Source organism: Branchiostoma belcheri, unplaced genomic scaffold (genome assembly GCF_001625305.1).
Source record: "Branchiostoma belcheri isolate BF01 breed outbred unplaced genomic scaffold, Haploidv18h27 scaffold25, whole genome shotgun sequence".
Classification (NCBI taxonomy): Eukaryota; Metazoa; Chordata; class Leptocardii; order Amphioxiformes; family Branchiostomatidae; genus Branchiostoma; species Branchiostoma belcheri.
Window position 1 is genome coordinate 750,924 of NW_017803854.1, and position 24,709 is coordinate 775,632.

At 39.6% G+C, this 24,709-nt stretch overlaps 2 protein-coding genes across 2 annotated transcripts in view; one reads left to right on the top strand and one right to left on the bottom strand.

Annotated features, from left to right (window-relative positions):
• Positions 1-5,243, top strand: part of LOC109471358 (disintegrin and metalloproteinase domain-containing protein 12-like) — a 12,608-nt gene extending 7,365 nt beyond the window's left edge. The window contains exons 13-21 of the mRNA XM_019770648.1: positions 288-377; positions 880-960; positions 1,252-1,302; positions 1,668-1,731; positions 2,078-2,186; positions 2,582-2,780; positions 3,176-3,284; positions 4,256-4,402; positions 5,143-5,243. Of these exons, the coding sequence (XP_019626207.1) occupies positions 288-377; positions 880-960; positions 1,252-1,302; positions 1,668-1,731; positions 2,078-2,186; positions 2,582-2,780; positions 3,176-3,284; positions 4,256-4,402; positions 5,143-5,243 (951 nt within the window). The remainder of the gene's footprint in view (positions 1-287; positions 378-879; positions 961-1,251; positions 1,303-1,667; positions 1,732-2,077; positions 2,187-2,581; positions 2,781-3,175; positions 3,285-4,255; positions 4,403-5,142) is intronic.
• A 3,307-nt stretch (positions 5,244-8,550) lies between these two features.
• LOC109471359 lies at positions 8,551-24,392 on the bottom strand. The gene is made up of 17 exons (XM_019770649.1): positions 24,294-24,392; positions 23,980-24,042; positions 21,556-21,813; positions 21,096-21,122; positions 20,307-20,624; positions 19,678-19,965; positions 18,867-19,229; positions 18,153-18,269; positions 17,569-17,646; positions 16,101-17,258; positions 14,992-15,249; positions 14,575-14,601; positions 13,497-13,808; positions 12,815-13,105; positions 12,279-12,323; positions 10,749-11,016; positions 8,551-8,608 (listed from the first exon to the last, which is right to left on the bottom strand). Exons 2-17 carry the CDS (start codon positions 24,008-24,010, stop codon positions 8,551-8,553), a joined length of 3,897 nt encoding a protein of 1,298 aa, XP_019626208.1. The 5' UTR covers positions 24,011-24,042; positions 24,294-24,392.
• Between the last annotated feature and the right edge of the window lie 317 nt (positions 24,393-24,709).

The window sequence follows — 24,709 nt, forward strand, 5'->3', positions numbered from 1 at the left end:
GGTGATCTTTCTCAATGTCTTTTTTGTACACATTATTTTTGTCAGACATTTGCAGAGTTTTCTTGCCAAATTATTGATAGAAATTTTGGCATGAAAAATACCATATAAGTTAATATTATGTTGAAACAATGTTAGTCAGCAGTGATTAGTCAGAATTTATTTACTTGTGCAATACCATATCATTTTTGATGTTGGTACTAACTACTACATGTAGCCTGCACCAGGGCAGTATGCAGTAAAAAGTATTTCGAGCCCTGGTATGTGTTGACCAATGGTTGATCCCACAGGAGTGTAACAGCACCTGCTGTAACCCCGCCAACTGCACCCTGCTGTCCGGTGCTGTGTGCGACATGGGCGAGTGCTGTCAGGGCTGTCAGGTAAGGGAACAGCAGTGCTAACCTGTATTCATGTTGTTCAGTTCAGCTTCATCTAAAATAGATATTGATATTGTTAGCATCACCAACTACTACTATAATGTAACCTTGCCATACGCTGTACCCGTTACAATTGTTGTGCAGTAAAGTTCTTCTTCAAAATTGACTGCAATATCACATGATTATACAGTGTCACATGAAGTCACATGATGTCACAGTCTCTGTCACTGCACACACTGATACTGAAGAAGAGTCAATGTGGTGGATGTCACTCAAAATGTCCAGAAGACAATCTCTGTAATTTATCCAGTAGTAGAGTTTGAATTTTCTTTGAGTATTGTTTACCTGGATGTCTAACCTTCACCAATGTACTAATTAGTAGATTATCTGAGCTATTACAAGTAGCTCATTGACATGTTACATTGACATACAGATTTTCAAGGCAGCCCACAGTAATTGTGTACAATACAGGCTCCACTAACAAAAAAACACCACATTTTCACAGCTGAAGCCTTCGGGAGAGCTCTGCAGACAGAAGACCACTGATTGTGACCTTGCTGAGTACTGCAGTGGACAGTCTCCACAGGTAAGTCTTCATTTGTTATAATAAACTTGGATGTTGGCTAACAGTTGATCAAGGCTGCCAAAAACCTCTGCCAGAAACCTCAAATTTGACTGTTATGTTGTACGATTGCATCTGTCCCTGATACTAAAAAACATTGTTTTAACATATAGACAACTTCAGTATCTGTCCTTGGTGCTGAAAGACCATTGTTTAACATGCTATAGACAATTTCAGCGAACTGTACCTGTCCTTGGTGCTGAAACAGTATATATTATACTGTAATATTGTTTTTATTTCTTGCCTGTTGTGCAGTGTCCAGATAACCAGTTTCGTCCGAATGGGATACCCTGTCAAAACACTGAGGTGAGAACAAGTTATACCTGTGTCCAAGTTGCTTGGAATAACAAGGATGAGTATGTGTGTGTGTGTGTGTGTGTGTGTGTGTGTGTGTGTGTGTGTGCACGCGCACATGTGCGCATATGCATGCCATGAATATTAGGCAAGTGTGCCATTCAGGGAAATTGTGAATGGTAAATTTCTGGGGGACAAGCAATTGGAGTGAGCAGAAATGCGAAAAACCCTGGCTCCTGGGCCACCACATCGAGAACCCAACGCACGAGCCACTAGGCTAAAAGGTCCAGACCTGATACACGTAGGTCTGTTGGTTGAACTTGAACCTCACTGTTACACAATGTCTGATGTTTTTCTATATCCTACACTTTCCTTAGGCCTACTGCTACAATGGAGGCTGTTTCACCCACACTGACCAGTGCAGGACACTTTGGGGTGATGGTAGGAAGCTATTAAGTTTTCTGTTTTAGGGCTATCTAATATAAAATCAACTTTCAGCAGCAGCAGCTGGCTACATTACACCGAACAAAACCTAACCCTTGAACATCTAACTCTAAACATTATTTAAAGCTATCTAATGACAATGCCCCTACTGTACTTGGTGACAGCGAGTTCCACTCTGTGATAGTTCTAGGAAAGAATGAATTTTTGAACACCTCAATTATTGGTTGATAACTCTGGTACTTGAAGGCATGACTATTCCTTATTCTTTTCTGAGCTGGTATTAGGTACTTAGTAGTTGGTATATCCACAAGTTTATACCAGTCCTGTAATCTGTGTGCTCCAGGTGCAGACAAGGCCCATGACATGTGTTTCCAGTCGGTGAACCTCCGGGCTGACCAGTACGGACACTGTGGGATGGACCAGGACGGAAACTACCGGGCTTGTGCCGAGACGTCAGTAAACTACTCAGTTTTAACATTTACATGATTTTCATGATACATTAACATTTGTGCCTTGCAGCTTAGGAAAAATATGTGTTTCGGTTTCCTGACTGACCCAGTGGGGTTGTGTGGCATAAACGGTACTGTGTTCAGATCAGTGCCAAGAGGTCCAGGGTTAGAATCCTACCATGTCACCGATCTTGTGCCCTAGGGACCTCTCACTTTACATAACTTTCCTCACTTCACTTAGATGATGCAGCTTGTATTTACTTGTACTTACTGTACAAAACACCTAAAGGAAGTTTACCGATTATGCGAAACAAATAAGCAAACCCCAGCAAAATCCAAGAACCAACAAATTGAATTGGTGTGGCCTGATGGTAACGTTTGTATCTACATTTTCCCAGGGATGCCCTTTGTGGCAAACTCCAGTGCCAGGGAGGAGGGGAAGCGCCCATCATCGGGTCGGGCGCCCAGATCATCACCACGACGGTCACCCTGCCGAACGGGCGGGAGCTCAGGTGTCGAGGCGTGTACGTAGACCTGGGGGGCGACATCCCAGACCCGGGGCTGGTCATGGCAGGCACCAAGTGTGGACAGGATAAGGTGGGGAATGGTGAAGTCATTGGAGGAGTAGGCAGTGAATTTGTATTAACCTGAGCACAGTGTGTGTACGTAGTCCATGGTTAGCAGCCCTGTCTCTGAGCCAAGAGGTTGGGACTTCGAATCAGAGACTCTTCAAGAAGATGTTTAGGCATCTGCTCTTATATGTTTTACAGGCTTTTTTATTGGGTTTTATTTTTTCATAATGGTATCTTTTTTTGCCAGCCAACTTGGGGTGGTGTATTGCATACTGCCTTGCCAATAGATGGTAGCCAGTGACCGAAGATCTGATTGGAGATTAGTCACTTGAACAGAATTCTTATTTGGTCTTGCAAAACACTTCTTGAAATGAAAATTATTCTGAGGTTTAAAAAAACACTCCTTGTCTCCCTGTCCAGGTGTGCTACAACAACAGGTGTGAGCTCATCACAGCTCTCTTCCCTAACATCACCACGACAACCGCATCATGGTGGACATCATCTCCCATAGCAACACAAACAACAACAACAGCAACAACACAGGTACGCAAAGACCATTGTTTAACATTAGACAACTTCAGTGAACTGTATCTGTCCCTGGTCCTGAAACACTATTTTAGACAACTTAAGTGTATCTGTCATTAGTGCTGAAAGACCATAAAGACACCTTTAGTGAACTGTATCTGTCCTTAGTGCTGAAACACCATTGTTTAACATTAGACAACTTCAGTGAACTACTAGTATATCTGTCCCTGGTACTGAAACACTATTTCATATATATCATATTTCATATATCATATAGACAGCTTCAGTGAACTGTTTATGTCCTTGGTACTGAAACACTATCTATCATGTAGACAACTTAAGTGAACTGTATCTGTCCTTAGTGCTGAAAGACCATTGTTTAACATATAGACAACTTCAGTGAACTGTATCTGTCCTTAGTGCTGACAGACTATTGTTTAACATTAGACAACTTAAGTGAACTGTATCTGTCCTTGGTGCTGAAAGACTATTGTTTAACATATTCAAGTGAACTGTATCTGTCCTTGGTGCTGAAAAACTATTTAACATATAGACAGCTTCAGTGAACTGTACCTGTTCCTAAAACACTAATTATCATATAGACAACTTAAGTATACTGTATCTGTCCTTGGTGCTGAAACACCATTGTTTAACATATAGACAACTTCAGTGAACTGTATCTGTCCTTGGTACTGAAACACTATTTAACATATAGACAGCTCCAGTGAACTGTATCTGTCGTTAGTGCTGAAACACCATTGTTTAATATATATTACACAACTTCGGTAAACTGTATCTGTCCTTAGTGCAAAAACACCATTGTTTAACACATAGACAACTTATCTGTCCCTGGTACTGGAACACTATATATCATATAGACTGGAACACTATTTATCATATAGACAGCTTCAGTGTACTGTATCTGTCCTTGGTGCTGAAGGACCATTGTTTAACATATAGACAACTTAACACCACCAACACAGGTCACACCGCAACAAACAGCCTCCAGTACAACAGGGGCAGGCCACACTGGTGTTGCTATGACAACACAGAATGTTTCCATGGCAACACAGCTCCAGACCACACCCCAGGGGACCGGCTGGTGGATCGACATCATGCCAGGTGAGAACACCTGCCAAACAGAGCAGGACAAAACAATGGAAAATAACACAACATCAAAATTCCTGGGCATTACACAGCACTAGACACATTTTTCTAGCCTGGTTACCCCTATATTATAGCTCCTGATTCCTACCTCCTATTTAAGGAGAGGATGTAGGACTCAGGAGTTACGAGGGGATGTAGGACTCTGGAGCTATCCATATGTCTGATAACCAGGCTAGGAAAATGTGTCTAGTGCTATGTAAGGCCCAGGAAATTTGATGTTGGAATGTGTTATTACCATTGGTGCTACCAACCTAGGCTTCAACTGTGCTGATCTCTTGGCATGTTTTTGTTTGTTTGTTTGAACAAACCATTCTTTATTAATGAGAAGCTGAAATTGGGCTCAAACTGAGGTCATTAAAGAAGAGGTAAGGGTCAGACAGAATATATAGAAAATATAGAGTTTACATGATTTAAACTCCTAATAAATCTATACATATTTTACACAGTCATACAATGTACATGGTACCAAAAAAAAAACAATACATATGATGGAGCTTGTACATGTATGTGCCTTGTGGGTCAGTTGTTTCTGATTACTGTCAGGTACAGGTCCAGATTCACGTTTATTGTTTTAAAATTGGGCAACAAGATCGGTTATAGAGTAGGATTTGTACCTGGGACCTCTTGGTACTGAGCCGAACACGCTGCTGATTACATGATCACATGACCCCACTTTTCACATCCCTCCATCCCAGGTACAAAAGACGTTCTCGTGTTCTTCCTCGTATTTCTCCTGCTCATCCTGCCACTGGCTGGTCTGGTCTACTTCTTCTGCCACGAGAACAAGGTTTTTTGAGTTGACTTTTATGCACCAATTATGTCATGTAACACTCTAACGTTGTATTATGTTCCTTTATGACCTTTATGACACAGTATGACCTTTGATTTGACTTGAATTTATGTTTACTTTATACTTATGTTTCAATCATGTGACTTCTGTACTGGTGTCTTATAAGCCCATGTGGGCTCGGCGACAATGTTGTAAGACACAATGATAAAATTCATCCATCCATCCATTCATTTATTTGTCCATCCATCCATCCATCCATCCATCCATCCATCCAATCATCCATTCACTCATCCATGCATTCATTCATTTATTCATTCGTCCACTCACTCACTTACTCACTCATTCATCCATTTGTTTGTCCATCCATCCATCCATCCATCCATCCATCCATCCATCCATCCATCCATTCATCCATCCTTCCATCCATCCATCCATCCATCCATCCATCCATCCATCCATCCATACAATCCATCTATCCAATCATCCATCCATCCATTCATTCATTCACAAGGCTGCTGTCAAGAAGAGGGTAAAGTCTTCCCGGATGTCCAAGTACATGGCGGACTTCAAGGCCAAGAAGAAATCCTCTTCATCTGACCCAGAGAGTTACAAGCGGAGAAAGTCATCTCAGAAGCCGATGATGGCTGACACGATGGGGAGCCTGAACGCGCCGAGGCTGAGGCTGCCTGTGGTCTGGCAGTGGAGGAAGGACCCAGGGGGAAACTCACCCAGGTGAGGGGTCGTTGTACAAAATATATGTGGCCTCCTTTGGTCAATATTGGTATCATCATGGTCAAATCCTAATTGATAACAGCCCTACAGCTTCAGGCTATGGCTGAACAGTCCTATACGTGAATGACAGAATAGAACAGTTGTGATTGCTGTAATGAACCTTAACTCTTGCCTTGTACATGTACATGTACTATAGGGCCCCTTGGTGTACAGTTGGCATGGTTGTAACAAGGCTATAGTTTTGCACTTTTACATTTATTTCATATTTCTATCATGTTTAACCAGAGTACCCTAGCCCAACTCAGTGCTGTGAACACTGCTTTACAGAGAGAAGGACGTTGAGCCCGTGTGAAACCAAGGAAGTTCTTGGGGAAACTGTATGTGACTGCAAATGTATCTTGCATTTTTAGAAATGTTTGTGTATTCCCAACTTTCAACCCTAATTTTCTGTTCTCCACTCACAGCAACACCAATGGAGGAGTGGTGGTGCCATCTCAGGTGAATGACCCACAGGACAATGCCCCTGCCCAGGTGAACGACCCAGAGGACAGTGCCACTACCAAGGTGACTGACACAGCGGATGATGCCCCTGCTGAGACACAGGACGGACATGTAGATTTCACAGGGATAGTCAACCCAAACTACAACATGGTGACTATTGACCTAGACGAGAACAGCACGGCCGAAGCCTAGGTCGGTAGTACCATGCTGTAGTTTGGGGAGGGAGAACAACAGTCACATACTTGGGGGCCTGCATGGGGGGGTCCAGACAACGCTCTACGCTGAATTCGGAAACCTCTCGATTACGCTTTAAGATAAATTCCAAGTGGCTACAACACATTACGTAGAATTAAAACGGCGAATATGCTCTACGCAAAATGTGCCAATTACGCTCTACGTTGAATTAGAGCAGTCCGTCTATGCTCTACATGTACGTAGAATTAAAACGGCTGATCACGCTCTACGGAAAAGGGCATGCGGGCCCCATTCTTGGACATTAAGTTTTGATGCCAACACAGCAGTGTTCAAGCGAGCATCCGTCTTTCCGTCATTTGACAGAATTTAGTTGTCCATGATAGACAAAGATTTTGCCAAATCCGACATCTTTGATGGATTGGGCAAACATTGCTGTGTAAAGATATGAAAAGAGATGCTGGTAAACTTAGCCTACCAGCAAAATTTCCCATTCAGAATGCAGGAAATAGTGTTTTAGACAGTCAAGATGTCCACATTTTTGGTGCTTGACATGATGTTACGTCAAGTGACATTATAAAGCTGACAAAAAAATTCAGGCTCACTAGAACACTGCTTGGATGTTAAAGTTTTTGATGGCAACACACGTGTACATGTACACCTATCTGACTTATCAATCTGAGGAAACTAATCATTGAATGCAAGAGAACTGCACACATCTTTAAAGTAAATTTATTCAAATAAAATTGGAATAGAAATACAAATCTGAGTTGAGTTAATTGTGATCCCACAGTGACAGACTTTGTGTACATTGTCGTTTGTCAGCTTGATATACATTGTCTGTAATCGTTTTTTTATTATATGTGGAATATGGAATTTTATGAGTGTTAGTATTATTAAAAAATGATACATGTAAGTAAGGAATCATGGTGGATTATACATGTATAGATTATTGTAATTAAGGCTTCTATTCTGATGTTATTGGCAGTCCTGTTTAATGTATCCATAAAAAGTATACTCACTATGTGAACTGGCTAACTTTCTATCTGTCTCTGTCAGTTAGTCTCAGTCTAACTTATACTAGGTACGAAACATTCTGTTCTGATGTGAGGTTTGTAACTTAATACAAGCTAAGTAAAAGGTTGAAGACTGTTGATCATATGGGAGTGTCAACATTACATGACAATGTATTGGAATTCACTTTATGTTCAAAGAAACAAAAGTTCACGGTCTGAAAAAATTGAAATGTTTGCAGAGGCAGCAAGTGCAGAAAAAAAAGTAGGCAACAAACCAACACAAAAATATACAGCCACCATTAAAACCTACTTAACTTCCTACAAGGCCTAGGTTACAAGACATATGCAGACTATAGCTACAAGAAAGCAGCTGAGCAACCATAGTAGCCGCTCACGCCTACAAAATAATCCTATCATAGACTTAAGAAGCAAAAACTGCCAAAAGATATGTGTTAACACTAGAAATAGAGTCTTTTTAACCAGGGTAATCATGGAATTAGTTGATGGAGATCTTCGTTGCTGATGAGTGAAGATGGTCTTGTCAGATCTTGCACATTCAAGACTGCTTACACTGATCTGTAAAGGTTACAGTCACTGTGTTGTTATGGTTTCTTTTCTGCAAAATCTCCTATGCTTGTAATGGATGAGTTAATAGAAAAACCCACAGCAATGTGAGGATGTGGCTGACAAAAGTTATCTTTTTGGGACTAATACATAGGACACTGATATGGATAATGAAATAATTAAATGTGGTTAGTTTATATGCTTAAATCCCTCACAGTTCCTTTTGCTGCCATTTTAATTCTAAACATTTACTTGATGGATGTCAAAAAATATTTGTATTTTTTTTACCTACATGAAACACACGGGTGCTAGTATCTGTTACCTTTTCGGCGGGCAGCTTTTTGTCCCCTTGCCTGTGGACTCAGCCTGGTGGGCAAGAAAATAGAGATGAATCAACAAAATTTAACACACACAAAAAAAAGAAACACACCACAGCACATAAGGTGGTTGTGGACAAATTCACTTGATAAAACAAGAGTTCTGAGATCTCATACCTCCATGAAATATGGGCTTGCTTTGTCATACTTCATGTCCTCATTAATTATGCAAATAACCTCTACATTAACATAATATATGCATAGTGGTGCTAACCTTTAAGTAGCTTACACATGTCACGAGGTATAAAATTCCCATCATTCACCAATAAGGAGTCCCAAAATTTTCACAATTCTGAAAATTAGGTCATCATTTGCATAATTGGTATCTGTTGATGTTCCGCCTGCCACAGATTAAATAGATTGCATGTATAGCAGTACCATTATATAAAACATTGTAATTATAGTTTCCTCATTAATTATGCAAATTAAGTCCTCATTTGCATAATTTTCATTTAATTATGTACAACTCTCGCTCAGGTACCTACACACCAAAAATGATGAAAATATGTTGTTCCAATCTGGACTTATATTATTGGCTTTGAAAGTTTTTGCCAGAAACTACCCTGCAGTTCCAGAACAAGCTGCTAGGGGACCAAACTTACACCACTTATTCCTGACAGGATAAGCTATCTGTCACCAAAAAGTGAAGACCATAGCTTGTTCAGGACAAAAGATACAAAAACTGGAACTTTTGCTGCAGTACCAAGGTCATCCACCAGGAGGCCCATACTTGACCTTGACTTTCGTCTTCCTAAGACTTACCAGCATACCAAATATCATCACAATCCACTACAAATGTGCGGAAACACAGTCAAACACACACACTCACACACAGACAGGCCAAAAACAAAAAGGTAAAAATATGGGCCTTTTCTTTTTCTTTTATACATAAACGACTTGCCCTGTACAGTTGAATACTCCTCCGTTGCTCTTTTTGCAGATGACTCCAAATGCTTTCGGGAAATTTGTAACATGAATGATTGTTCCAAGTTGCAGGATGATGTCACAGCCATGTGCAATTGGAGTTTAAAATGGAAGATGTCGTTTCACCCTTCCAAATGCAAGCTGTTACGTTTGACCCGTTCTAAGAGGCCAATCCTGTATACATATTGTGTTTTTGATTCCATTGTATCGTCTGTTGACAGCATGAATGATTTAGGGGTTATTGTACAGCCAGACTTACAGTGGGACAGCCACATAGTGAAAATGGTTGCCAAGACGAATTCCATGATTGGCTTTATCAAACGGACTGTTGGTTTCAATGCTAACACTGATGTTAAGAAAGCTCTATACACCACACTGGTCAGAAGCATTCTTGACTATTGCTCCCCATTGTGGTCGCCACATTCTCGTAAATTTATTTCTCTAATTGAAGGGGTTCAACGCCGGGCAACCATATTCATTCTGGGCCCTCAGGCTAGTCACCTTACCTACAAGGAATGGCTAGCAACAACAGGGCTGTTGCCACTTACATGTAGGCGTGAGGTATGCGATATAATGTTATTTGTCAAATCAAGAGCAATCATAGAGAAATATATCACACTTCCCACCAGACCCACGAGGAGTCTTAGGTCGTACATGCTTACACCTGTCAGATCTAAGACGTCAGCGTTCAGTCACTCCTACATTCCCAGACTTGTAACTATCTGGAATAAGTTAGGTTCTGACCTCCGTGGTACTGGTGTGCGAGCCGCTCATCAGTCTGATATCATAGCATTTAAACATAAACTGGCAAAAGTAGCCTACAACAGATTCAACACTCAATACAGTCTTGATCTGCCATGTACCTGGACCACTTCATGTGGATGTAGCTCTTGTATTGCCTCAAGACCTCACTAGATATCGTTCCGATATGGTTATCTCTTCCATTCATTGTTGTTACCTTGATTATGTTTATATGATATTTTGTGCCCTACTTGTATTATAGATTGTTGACTGTGTAATGTACATTCTTGTTGTTTTTGTATGTGGGAGGGCAACTAGCAAAGGTGCTTCGCACCTGTTTTGCCCTCCCTTTCACTTTGTGAAAAATTTAAATAAACAAATAAACAAATATGTTTCTGCTATTTTGTTTGAATATTAGGATTGAACATTTACAAAATAACTTGCATGGAGAAATACATACTTACCCATAGTTTTCAACTTGATATTTCTTCAAACCATCCGCGACGCTCTGCAGCTCTGCCTTTGACAGAGCCTCCATCAGGACCTCTATGGTAGCGGCGTCTCCCTTCTTCTTCTTCCATTCCTGCAGCATGTCCATGCAGCGGGACTTGTCGTCGGGGTTTCTGCCAGCGATGTTTGTGATGGTAGCCCATTTGAATCCAAGATGGAATGCCAAATCTCCCCAGTCTGTGATCACATTTTCCTTGATGAAATGGAAGTACTTCCCAACGTCTGAAGAATAAGATTCATTAGTGCACACCAATTCTTGGAAAAGATACTTGTGGCATGAAGGTAAATTTTCAATATTAATCAGCAAAGTATACATTGCTTTATGTGGCTTGGTGATACACTGTAGCATAACCATAGACTGTCCCATTTATAAGACTATACAAATCAAATCATAAATGAATATTGGCAAAACAAACATATTTCATTCAGATTTATTGGAAATCTATGCTTCTGTTGGTAATGTTACAAGTTTGTCTTCTTTTCAAATATTATATGTAATAATATCCTCACCTTTTAATCACAAACACACTGACAGACCCAAATCAATACACCAGTTTTAAAGGAGGTAATCATTGAATAATTGCACATAACTACATGGTACACTACAATGTACATGTACATCACAAGATATATTAAATGACATACATAAAATATATCTTATTCTATGATATTCGATATCTGTGATAATCAGAAAATTTAAAATTAAGGCCACACCAATTTAGTTGGTTCTCGGATTTTTTTCTGAAAAAATACGAAGCGACAGGGCAAAAAAAATAATAACAATAAAAACAGGTCGAGGCATCCCATTGCTAATGCTAGCCCCAAATGCTACGATAGGAGCCATGAAGTCAACACAAAAGGCTGGGTTAATGTTTAAACAATGGATTTTGAACTCTTAATCAAACCACTGCATTGATAGATGGAAAAACTGTAACAACTAGGAAGAAAAGGACTTTCCTCAACTGCTGGGGGGCAAAATATGGGCATTTTCGGTTGATTCAGAACCAGAATCGTTTTTTTTGCAAATCAGGAAAAAACGAAGAGGAAAATCCGAGAAACAACAAATTAAATTGGTGTGGCCTAATTGCCATTTCTTACAAAGAATTTAAATTGTGTCCATGCACACGTCTTTGCTCGTGTTTTTATTTTTGTCTTGTTTTTGTTTGATCTTTCATTCCCCAGGTCTGTCCCCTTACCTGGGTCTGTACCCTTGCCTGGGTCTGTACCCTTACCTGGGTCTGTCCCCTTACCTGGGTCTGTACCCTTACCTGGGTCTGTCTCCTTGCCTGGGTCTGTCCCCTTACCTGGGTCTGTCCCCTTACCTGGGTCTGTACCCTTGCCTGGGTCTGTACCCTTACCTGTGTCTGTCCCCTTACCTGGGTCTGTCTCCTTGCCTGGGTCTGTCCCCTTACCTGGGTCTGTACCCTTACCTGGGTCTGTACCCTTACCTGGGTCTGTACCCTTACCTGGGTCTGTACCCTTACCTACATGCAACCATGTCTCAATATTGATGCGTGTCTCTGGGTCCCCTGAAACAGATAACGTGCTAGATGAATATGTCACTCTATCATCAATGACCTAGTCATACCCAAAACTTTGTTGTCTTCCAAGGTGTGCCCCCATGCAAACAATATTGCAACATTAACTGTAAGTTGCACACAGGAGCACAAACTACAAATGTACTACAACATGCTACCTGAACGTGACATAATGTTGTTAGCCTGACAAGATTGCAATGCTGCCTGATGAGAAACAGCAATTGACTTTTCTGACCTTCCTGTTGATAACCTTACAATTATTGATCAGAAATGCATAATAAGGGCAGTAAAAAAAGTGCCAAGTTAGGGCAGACTCCCCCGTTACATACCAGTTAACATATTCTGACACTCATATTTACTTAACAAAGGCATATTTACTTAACAACGTTTTCATTTGTCTTAGGTTTTTCAATCAAACAAAGATTCTGAGAACGAGATGAATTATTATGAGGATCTTGAGTTCGTTGATGAAAGTTTCCTACCCATATACTCTGGAAGGCTGCTTACAGCCTTTTCCTTGTTGATTGCTGTTACACGAAAGCGGTAGGTTCCGTTGTGCTCAACCTTGATTGAACACTCCTGCTGAGTTGTTGTGCAGCATTCTGTCCATGCATTCATGGTTCTGTCCTTATTATAGTTCTTGCACATCTCAACTACATACTCGTAGGATTCCAGTTTGACATCATCAGCTGGTAAAGGTTTTATCCACGTGAGGGATACAGAATTCTCTTTGATATCTGTCACCCTGACATATCTTGGTGGATATGGTTGATCTGTAGATAGTAGATACATAAAACAGTCATAAAGTTAGATGCAGCAGCATGAAAAAATAGAAGATGTGACTGCTGTGATATTTTACAGTTGTGCTGTTACAGATTCTGAAGTAATAGTTAGGGAAGCAACAGTCAGTGTACTTCCCACACCACTACATGTACCTATTAAGTTAAAACCAGTAAGTTTCATAGATTTAGAACTTAATGTTAAATCATTCCAAAATTGATTTTTTTTTATTTAGCATCAATGATTGATACATTGTAGTATGATAGGTTACAATACTTGCAGAATGCTGATATAAAATGTATTGACATCATATACTGTCTAGTATTTTAAAACATACATTCTGTATTGATTCCAATTCCAAAAACATGTTAATTTAATACGAACATTGCTTCTTCGTCACAACACATGCTGGTTCAGATCCATCCCCAAAGCGCAGCTTTCCCTGTTCGTAGATCGCTGATTTCACACGAAAGTGGTACTCTGCGTAAGGTTTCAGGCCACCTACTTTATGCTTGGTCTGGTTTACAGGTAATACAGGCAGTGAGTTGTGTGTCAAGTGCCACATCCGTGTAAACGCAATGGAATGTTCCAGGCGATAGCCAAAAAGCTGATTTGAATCAACTGGGTTCCACTGTAAAGTTACACTTGTGTTCCCGATATCCACTGCCTTTAGTCCATCTGGAGCCTTGATGTTTGCTGTAAGATGTAATCAGAGATGCATGGTTATACTGGCTTGGGCAATATAGAAAAACTGAATTGCCAGTAGGCAAACATACAAAAAAAGCCACAAATTACCTCCTGGAGTCACCTTCAGTCCTACATGTAGATCATTCTATCATAGAGTCTGTCTGTTCCTTGCTTAATGAGTTGCTAGCACAGTGCCACCTGCCACCAACCCCAAACAGCCCACCCACAGGTGAGGGATTGATTTTTATTCATTCATTTTTTTTAGAGACCCAAAACTGCACTAGCCAGTTGCGAGGTAGACCCACCAGCCCACCCAACTGTTTCCAGAAACCCAAACTATCAGAATATTGTCCAAGCATTTAGGCCACACCAATTTAATTTGTTGGTTCTCGGATTCGCCTCTTCATTTTTTTCTGATTTGCAAAAAAAAAAAAAAAGATTCTGGTTCTGAATCAACTAAAAAATGCTCATATTTTGCCCCCAACAGTTGAGGAAATTCCAGTTGTTACAGTTTTTTCCATCTATCAATACAGTGGTTTGATTAAAAGTTAAAAATTTATACTTTAAATTTTAACCCAGCCTTTTTTGTTGACTTCCTGGCTCATATTGTAGCATTTGGGGCTATAATAGGATGCCTAGACCTGTTTTTATTTTTATTTTTTTTCGCCCTGTCGCTTCATATTTTTTCCGAAAAAATCCGAGAACCAACAAATTATATTGGTGTGGCCTTATTATAATATATACAGTTACAAGAAGTTAGATTAATCATAATTACCTGGTGGTTGTGTATGTGCAGTTGTTTCTGCAAAAGGCAAAAATGCAAATTAAAATACTAGAGGACACTTAAGACGATTCTGATTTCCAAATTGCGAGTGTTATGAATTGAAGGGATAGAAGCATTTCTCCTTGACATCCCAAAATAGTAATTTATATTGCCACATAATGTTACATTGCAGTATATGAAAAAAAATAAGTGAGCATTTTTCATTTTCATTCATTCATTCAATGACATTCATTCAATGACATAATCATTCATTCAATGACATTCATTCGACATTCATTCATTCATTCATTCAATGACATTCATTCATTCAATGACATTCATTCAATGACATTCATTCAATGACATTCATTCATTCATTCATTCATTCAATGACATTCATTCATTCATTCATTCCCCAACAGTTCTTACCAGGATTTCTGTTCTTCAAAGCATCCACAGTGGTCCATAAGTTTGCCTCAGACAAACCCTTGATCAGGGCCTCTACTGTAGCTCTCTCCCCGTTTCTCTTTAGCCATTTCTCCAACAGGTCCATACAGCAAGACTTGTCATCTTTGTTTCTACTGGCAATGTTATCGATGTCTGTTTTAGTAAAATCAAGATGGAAGGCCAGGTCTTTCCAGCCTGAGCCAACGCTTTCCTTTACGAAAAAGAAATGTTCACGAATACCTGCAACAAAGATGAAATGAATATTATTAAGAATTTGGTACCAATGAACACTGTCACTGGATTTGTAACAGTTGAAATTAATGCTCCAGTACCTGTAATCATAACAGATTGACCAGGAATGGTGTCCTTCACAACCAGCAGGGCCTTGAGACTTGTGTCAGAAAAAAGATGACCCGGTATCAGACTGAGTTTAATACATTTTAGTGAATCATACATGATTGTACATATGCCAGGGTAGAGACTCTTCAGTAGAATTGAAGTCTCTGTCAACATCAGGGATGGTTATACTGGCTTGGACAATACAGAAAAACTGAATTACATAAGGAATACATGGGCAAAAATACAAGCCACAAATGATTAACATTACCACTTCAAGTCCTACATAATGATAATAGATTATGCTATCTTAAAGTTGTGGGAACAGTTGTGGGAACAGACTCTAAGTCTTGCTTGTGTTGCCAGCACAGTACCACCTGCTACCAACCAAAAAAAAAACAGCCCACCCATGCACAAATATGTAAACACACTAATAGACCCAAATCAATACCTCCAGTTTTGAAGGAGTTAACCATCAATTAATTTCACATAACTATGTGCCTGGGTCTGTCCCCTTGCACATAACTATGTACAATTACACCTGGAACAGTACATCATCACAGACATAAATGGCATAGATAAATATATTGATCTTTGAAGATATATCTGTGATAATCAGAAAATTTAAAATTCATTGTCATTTCTTACATGGAATGTAAATTGTGCCCTCTTTGCTCAGGTTTCCTCACTTGTCTTGTTTTTGTTTGATCTCTCATTTCCTAGGTCTGTTCCCCAGCCTGGGTCTGTGCCCTTACCTGGGTCTGTCTCCTTGCCTGGGTCTGTCTCCTTGCCTGGGTCTGTCCCCTTGCCTGGGTCTGTCCCCTTGCCTGGGTCTGTCCCCTTGCCTGGGTCTGTCCCCTTGTCTGTGTCTGCCCCCTTGCCTGGGTCTGTCCCCTTGCCTGGGTCTGTCCCCTGGCCTGGGTCTGTCCCCTGGCCTGGGTCTGTCCCCTTGCCTGTGTCTGCCCCCTTGCCTGGGTCTGTCCCCTGGCCTGGGTCTGTCCCCTGGCCTGGGTCTGTCCCCTGGCCTGGGTCTGTCTCCTTGCCCTGCAAAAATTGGTCTGTTTTCCCTCTGGTGTCCTTCATCACATAGTCCTCCCATTTACTCTCCACTGGTTTCTTGGCAGACATCATTTCTATTATTTCTTCCAAGTTGATGTTAGCCTTCTGCAGCTTCTGTATTTCTTCCTTCTGTTTTAGCAGGGTTTTCTGATCTTCCTCTTCCTTCTGTGTCAGTCTGGTTAGCTCCTCGCGTAGACTGTGCAGCAGGGCTTCTGTCTGCTGTCTGGCAGTGTGCATTGGATCCTGTGCACGCATTCTTTCAATTATTTCTTCATTGCTGTTGTTGGCTTCTTGTAGCTGCTGGATTTCTATTTCCTTCTTTGACAAATCTCTCTGTGATGTCTCATATTTCTCTCTAAGCCCTCTTACTTCCTCATGAAGTTGAGAAACATTTGCTAGCTGTTTGGTCATTTTTGTGTTCTCAGCTGTCAGTTCTTCAAGTTTCACACCAGTTTCAAACTTCACATCCTGAGTGATTTTCTCTGCATTCTCTTTCTCCTGTCTCAGTCTCATTACCTGTTTGCGTAGAATGTCGATTTGTATTTGCTGCTCTCTCAATACATTCTTATTAATACGCTGAACTGCCATCTGATGTTGTGATTTCTCTCTGACAGCTGCCATCTGATGTTGTAATTTCTCTCTAACAGCTGCCATCTGATGTTGTGATTTCTCTCTAACAGTTTGCAGAGCCATTTGTACTTCCCTGGCTGTGAGGTGCAGTGTTGAGCTGTCATCAGCTCCATCTGTGTAGGACTGGTTTGCCAGGTCTAGGGCTTCCATCAGGCTGTGATCCACAAGTTTCACTGCACGTAGCAGGGTCAGCATGCTGTCAGCAGAAATGGCGCGGTCCAGTCCTGTTTATCAGAAATGATGAAGTCAGTGTTTATCAGAAATGATGAAGTCAGTGTTTACCTCTATCTCTTGATCAGGCCATCAATCTATTTTAGAGTCTGATAAGACAAAAGAACATGTATGAATTACTGAAAAGAGGATGACAATAAAAGTTTTCCTCCCAAGCCCAGTCAGTAAACTATAAATTATTGGTCATTTAGTTACCCTTTTTTCTTTGTTTTAAATTTGTAAGCTAGGGAAAAATTGATTTTAGGCATTTGCAACTGTTCAAGAAGCATCACATGTAGACTGTCATGCATGCAACAACCTTACCAGGTTTCACAGCTGCAGTTATCCTAGCAGGTCTATCCTCTTCTGGCAGTTGTGTCTTTACTACCTTGTTCTCGGCTACTGCAACAAATGAGCAAAAAAGTCATGAGATTTTGAGATTTGACTTATATACTGTTTATCATTTAAAACTCTTATGGTATTCAGCTTGTTTTTAAAGATACCTGGTAAACAAACATGCAAAGACTACGAAAAGCTTGTCTAGTACCTAAAAACTGTTTGGAGAGCAGACTAAAGCTAGGAGCAAACTTATTCCATCAGCCAAACATTGGAGAATTATCAGCAACATTATGGTACATGTAGGCAATGAATTTCCATGTCTCAGCAAAATACACTTCTTAGATGAACAAGATGCAACTTTTTCTTGTAAATCTGCTATCATACGTGTACCATTTTTTTAACAGCTGCTTCTGAATCACTGAAAATAAATACATGACTTTTGGATTGTAACTTATAAGGTTTCCCTCTTGGCATTATGCAATACTGGTAAAGTATAGGTCCACCTGAATTTTGCCTTAAGCACTACAACTTGAATATGAATAAAGCATTGATAATACCACCTATAATACCTGCTGTAGGCATGGTGGGCATTGATGGGTCCAAGTAGTCCAGCTGGGCGCAGGTTGTCCTGTGAGATATCGGCATGCAGTAGACTGGGTAATCCTCACTTAGGCCTAGCAGTGTGCCTGTTGATGGTGGAAGTAAAAATAAAAGTAACATATACCAACTGTAACAGTCATTGAATACGGTAGGGTAATGTTATTAATTTAATATTTTATGTTATTAATTGAATTTCCTTGTGTGAAAACTACTGTAACAATACAATAGATCAAAGACCTCACAATTATATGATATTTAGAGTTTTTGTTAACTCTCGCATGTAAATTTTATGTTTCAATATGTCATCATGTCATCATAGTTGTGCAAATGACTTTTTAATTCTATTTGTGATGACGTTAACTTTCAACTAAGTTACATGTATACAGATATACATCATGCAATTCTCATTTACTACGTTAATACTAGTATTATTATTATTATAAGGAATTACACGTTTTGGCATCAATAAATGCCTCATTAATCATGCAAATTAAGTCCACATTTACATAACATGCATCTTGTACATTGTTGTGAAAGCAAGCTAGCAATCTGCTTAATTTTTAACAGTTCCAAAGTTGACTGATTTGTGACCAAATTCTAAAAAATAAAAATTTAATTCCGTTATACAATAATCAGGCATCCTGTCTCATTCTCATGCCTCATTTCCAGCTGACTATACTTACCTCTGGAGTGACCAGCTCCTGGTCTCACAACTCGCAATCCTTTGTTGGTAGAGCTGGTCAACAGAAGATGTCTGCGGCAGGCGTAGAAATCCTCTTCATCTATGTTGATCTGGAGATCGGTGTCTGCATCTACAGAGGCAAGGGCGGCCTGTTGGGCAAATAAATGCTCAAAGAACATCTTTACTTTCCCCAAGGTGTAGCACATCCACAGTTCCCGCAAACAGTGCAGGTCATGACATGAGATGACAAAGACAATGCTTCCTGGCTCCTGTCGTTTGTGTCTGCCAGGAAAAGGCCACCGTGCTTTAAACCATTCCAGCCATCCTGATCCTGTCTCGACATGGATACGTATCTCTGGGTCCTCTGAAACAGGTAATGTGCTAGATAAATATATCATTGCAGGTATATACTGGGACCCGAATATGAGGGTTTGCACGACGTGAGCTTACTCAATTCACGTCGGTCTGCACGCGTGCTAATACTCACTTCTGCAATTGTTTGCACGCGTGCCGTTCCTCAGGCAGCGCTGAGTTCGCACGCGTGTATGTCTTCGCGCTGCGCTGACCTTGCACGCCCGTGGATTTCCTCACTACAAACCGAGTAAACACGCATGTTGTGGGCGCTCATCATTGACCTTAACCAAAACTTTACACACCTGTTCACATATTCTTGACACTCAGGCATATTTACTTACTACTATTATTAGTATTGATGTGTCTTAGTTTTTTTTTTCAATCAAACAATTATTCTGAGATCAACATGAAATATATTACTATGACGAGTCTTGAATTTGTTGATGAAAATTTCCTACCCATATCCTCTGGAAGGCTGCTTACAGCCTTTTCCTTGTTGATTGCTGTTACACGAAAGCGGTAGGTTCCGTTGTGCTCAACCTTAATCGTACACTCCCGTTGAATGGTTGTGCAGCATTCTGTCCATGCATTCAGGATTCTGTCCTCACTATAGTCGGACATCTCTACGACATACTCGTAGGATTCGAGTTCGACATCATCAGCTGGTAAAGGTTTTGTCCATGTGAGGGATACAGACGTCTGTTTGACATCTGTCACCCTGACGTATCCTGGTGGATGTGGTTGATCTGTAGAGCATATAAAATCAAGTATACAGTCAGAAAGTTTGAAGCGGTGTTATGAAAAAAATAGAAGATGTGACTGCTGTGACATCTGACAGTTCTGATGTTACAGATTCTGATTATAGTCTCAGTGATAGTGTAATTCTCACATGACTACATTTGTACCTTGTAACCTAAGTGAAAACCAGTAAGTTATATTATGGATTAATTCCAAAATTTATTTTGTATAGTGTGATAGGTTACAATACTTTTAGACTGCTAATCTACAAAATATATTCTAAAACATACAATGTCATGTGTATTCTGTATTGATTTCAATTCTAAAAACATGTTAATTTAATACAAACGTTGCTTCTTTGTCAGAACATATGCCAGCTCAGATCCATCCCCAAAGCGCAGACTTCCCCGTTCGTCGATCGCAGATTTCACACGAAAATGGTACATTGTGTAGGGTTTCAGGCCTCCTACTTCCTGCTCGGTCCGGTTTACAGGTAATACAGGCAGTGAGGCATGTGTCGAGCGCCACACCTGTTTAAACGCAATGGAACGTTCCAGGCGATAGCCGAAAAGCTGATTTGAATCAACTGGGTTCCACTGTAACGTTACACTTGTCAATGAGTTCCCAATCTCCACTGCCTTTAGTCCATCTGGAGCCTTGATGTTTGCTGTAAGATGTAATCAGGGACGGTTATACTGGCTTGGACAAAACAGAAAAACTGAAATGCCTTTCTGCTGCAGCAAAGAATTTGCCAACATTGTAATTTGGGTACAACTGAAGACGAGTATTATTTTTTTTATTGAATCTGATTTACATAGAAATGAGAGGGATACCCTCTATACTTGTATACAAGATAAGTTCCATAGCTTCAGACATTCAGAGAGAACAGAAAAATTCTTATTCCTTATGCAACTAGATAAGCCATACATTGTATATCATAAGCACCATATGCTCATTTATCTAGAATTGTTTTAAGAAGTGAGAAGAAGTCGAACATGCACATAGAAGCTAACATAAGTATATATATAGTTTTGATAATGTATTGCCATAATTTTGTTGCTTCCACTTTATTCATAACCTGTATTTAGCCTGTAAGAGCACAAATAAAGGTCTAAATTCATTCATTAATCATAATTACCTGGTGGCTGTGTCTGTGCAGCTATTTCTGCAAATGCAAATTGAAATGCAAGTCTTAGAGTACATTTGTGACAAATATGAATTCCAAATTGTCAATGTTATGTACATTGTAATTAAAGGGATACAAGCATCTCTCCCTGACATGTCATCAACATAATCTATATTGCCACATACATTACAGTATATGAAAAGAATTTACAAGTCAGTCAGCATTTGCCTTCATTCATTCATTCATACATTCATTCATACATTCGTTCGTTCGTTCGTTCGTTCGTTCGTTCGTTCGTTCGTTCGTTCGTTCATTCATTCATTCATTCATTCATTCATTCATTCATTCATTCATTCATTCATTCATTCATTCATTCATTCATTCATTCATTCATTCATTCATTCATTCATTCATTCATTCATTCACGATCAATTATTCTGCAACCCAGTGATTTGGATAAGAAAATTCTTACCAGGATTTTTGTTCTTCAAAGCATCTGCAGTACTCTGTAAGTTTGCCTCTGACAAACCCTTGATCAGGACCTCTACAGCAGCTCTCTCCCCATTTCGCTTTAGCCATTCCTCCAACAGATCCATACAGCACGACTTGTCATCTTTGTTTTTACCGGCAATGTTATCAATGTCTGCCTGACTAAATTTAAGATGGAAGGCCAGGTCTTTCCAACTTGAGCTGACCCTGTCCTTGACGAAAAAGAAATGCTCATGAACACCTGCAAATGAAGATGAAATGAACGTTAATATAATATTGAGAATTTGGTATTTGTTTCATGGATCTCCATAATATACATATACTGCACTATTCTTCCTGGATTCGTAGAAGTTAGAAATACAAAATTACTAAGTTAAACTTACTAGCACATTAGACATATGTACACTTATCATAACACTCAGAATACTTTAATAAGGCCACACCAATTTAATTTCTTGGTTAACGGATTTTTCTAGAAAAAAAATGGAGCGGGCGGGCGAAAAAAAATAAAAATAAAAATTTGAGACTACCTGCCATACAGCCATGTAGTAAGCAATCCATTAAGTTAAGTTACAAAATGATATAAGACATTATATTGGACACTTATTGAACTGAAGGGACCATTACTACATGAGCAACTTCTCTTACATCCCTTTACAATTATTCGTATTATTTTGGAAGATACACATCTTTACTGTGTGAACAACAAACTGTCAGTTGACAAGACTCCGATCCAATTGGTTTCACTTTTCTTCATCTTTCAAAGTTCCAAAGAGTGCATGGTTTAAATCAGGGTGCTCTGTTCAGATCCCATTGTTTTCGTAGAGTTCAGGGTACACAGCTTACCACTGGGCATTCTATTGTGTCTGGCTGATATGGAAGTTATTTAGAGCTTGAAATTTACAATATCCTAAATATATGCTTTAGACAAATTTCCAGGAATGTGTAAAAGTTGTTGGCAAAAGAATTAACTACCTTAACAGATATTTTATTTCTTTTTTTATATTTCCCCAATTCCCAAATACTTAACCGGTAGTATCCATTTTATATGTCCCGTCATACACTTTAGGTATGCTACAGCTACATTATACATAGCCATCATTCAAACAAATAGCCACATTGACACACTCTTCAAGTTGCCACAAATTCAATGGTCTAGGGTTTCACTATAAAGTGTTTGATGTATGGGGATTTCTTATTTGTAGGGGGAACCATTTTAATCAAAAATTTAGATGTAATAATTGATGCATTATTTGCAATTGTACTCCTGTTTATAGGTATGTAAATAAGATGTAACTTTGTTAGAATGCCACATGCACATGTAGTATTTTTCACAGAGTAATTTCTATAATTAAAAGGACCTGTTTCCCCCTACTCAAAGTGGACTCTTCCGACCGTGAGAAAAAGTTGCATTAGTGAATGGACTTACGTATACGTGCATGGAGGACTTTTTACTTTGCCAAATTCCCATGTTTGTGGTAGGATTTTGTACTTTTTGAGAGTAATACAGCTTGTGATGCCAGAATACATTGTTATGTCGTGTTATTTTTACATATTCCCTGGAAAAAAGATTGTTTTGAAGGTGTGTGTGCATGTGCTGCCCAGGCCGAGTTACGTTCGGCCGATAATTTCTAACGCCCGTTACTAGCACATGTTTCCGACACAATACGTGTTCCTAAATATACTATATATATCTAAAAGGGAGATGATATGTTGTTACAGGTACAATGACTTAGTAAATCTGCCGTACGTTTGTCGTCAGTGAAGTTTTGTCCCATGAATGGTGACATGTGCAAAGGGGGTGGGGGGCGAGTTCTATATCAAAAGAATTTGACGAACTTTTGAAGAGGCAACCTAGCTTTCCGAACAAATTGCAGTCAGAAAAATGTTTCTGCCTTGAAGCAATGTATTTTAAATGCTGTTAACTATGCACAAATTTTGAAAAATTACAACGTACCGGGTGGATTTTTGGGCCCCAAAAAATAAACGTTCCGGTACGTTTATTCCGGACCCGAGAGTATGGATTTTTGTTCTGTTTTTATTTTTATTTCATTTTGGCAAAAAAACGAAGCGGCGAATCGGTTAACCAAGGAAATAAATTGGTGTGGCCTAACCTGTAACTATTACTTATCTAACCTATCCTAAACCAGCCTATATACAATTATAAAAAGGGAAAAAATTGGTTGACAGGTGGAATGGACAAAAAGATGCTATGTTGAACAAAACACAGAACATAATATAGTAGGCTACATAACTTGTGTGTGGAGGAAGGTATTAAGAGTATACAACACAAAAAACCTTGCAGTGCTTGCAGTGCCCCACAATGTTGTTGACATACGTTAACAATAAAGGGACCAAAGTTCAACTGGCAGCTCCAGATTTCATGAATAAAAAAAGGATGTCTTACCGCTGCCTGTATGGTCATCAGGTGTTGCCATGCTTGCAGATACTTGGCTGTTGTTCCTGAAAACTGAAGAATTTTCTTTCATGTTAGAAATGGGCTGTTGACATTGAAAATAAGGTAACTAAGGTTGCAGACATGCCAGAATATCACTCTTCCTGCAACTAGTTTGGAACAAAAAGCAGAATTTTATTCTGACGAAAACCGTACGATTAATATAGTCACAACTGTAGTAAATGATATACTGTAACAGTTGTATTAATGTTACTTCAATGAACAGGCCGCACAATGCAAGGAAAACCATTAAAAGTTAAACTCACCAGAATGTCACTTTATGAATAGAAGACTGCTGGCTGTTTCACAGTAAACAGCCCCTGGCAACAATGGCCACCTTCCAGTACCTGTGTTTGCACCTGTAACCAGGAAGTCACACTTGACCGCCCCCACTTGACTTTTGTATCCATCCGCAGCAGAAACCTGCCTGAGTAGGTAAAAAGTAGTTCCTGCATTCAAATTTTAAGCATCAACCCAACCAAATTGCTATTAATTTTCCTTCTCAATTTAATTTAGACTCTCAAAATGTGTCCTACATTCAGTAAAAACTAACAAAAAAGGCTGGAGAAAGAATGAACTACAAACTAAGCTAATCAATACATTTGCTAATCATTCATCTTGTTGAATTTACATGTTGCGTAAGACTTGGACCTTGAACCAAATGTTTTTGTGCTCAGCCTAC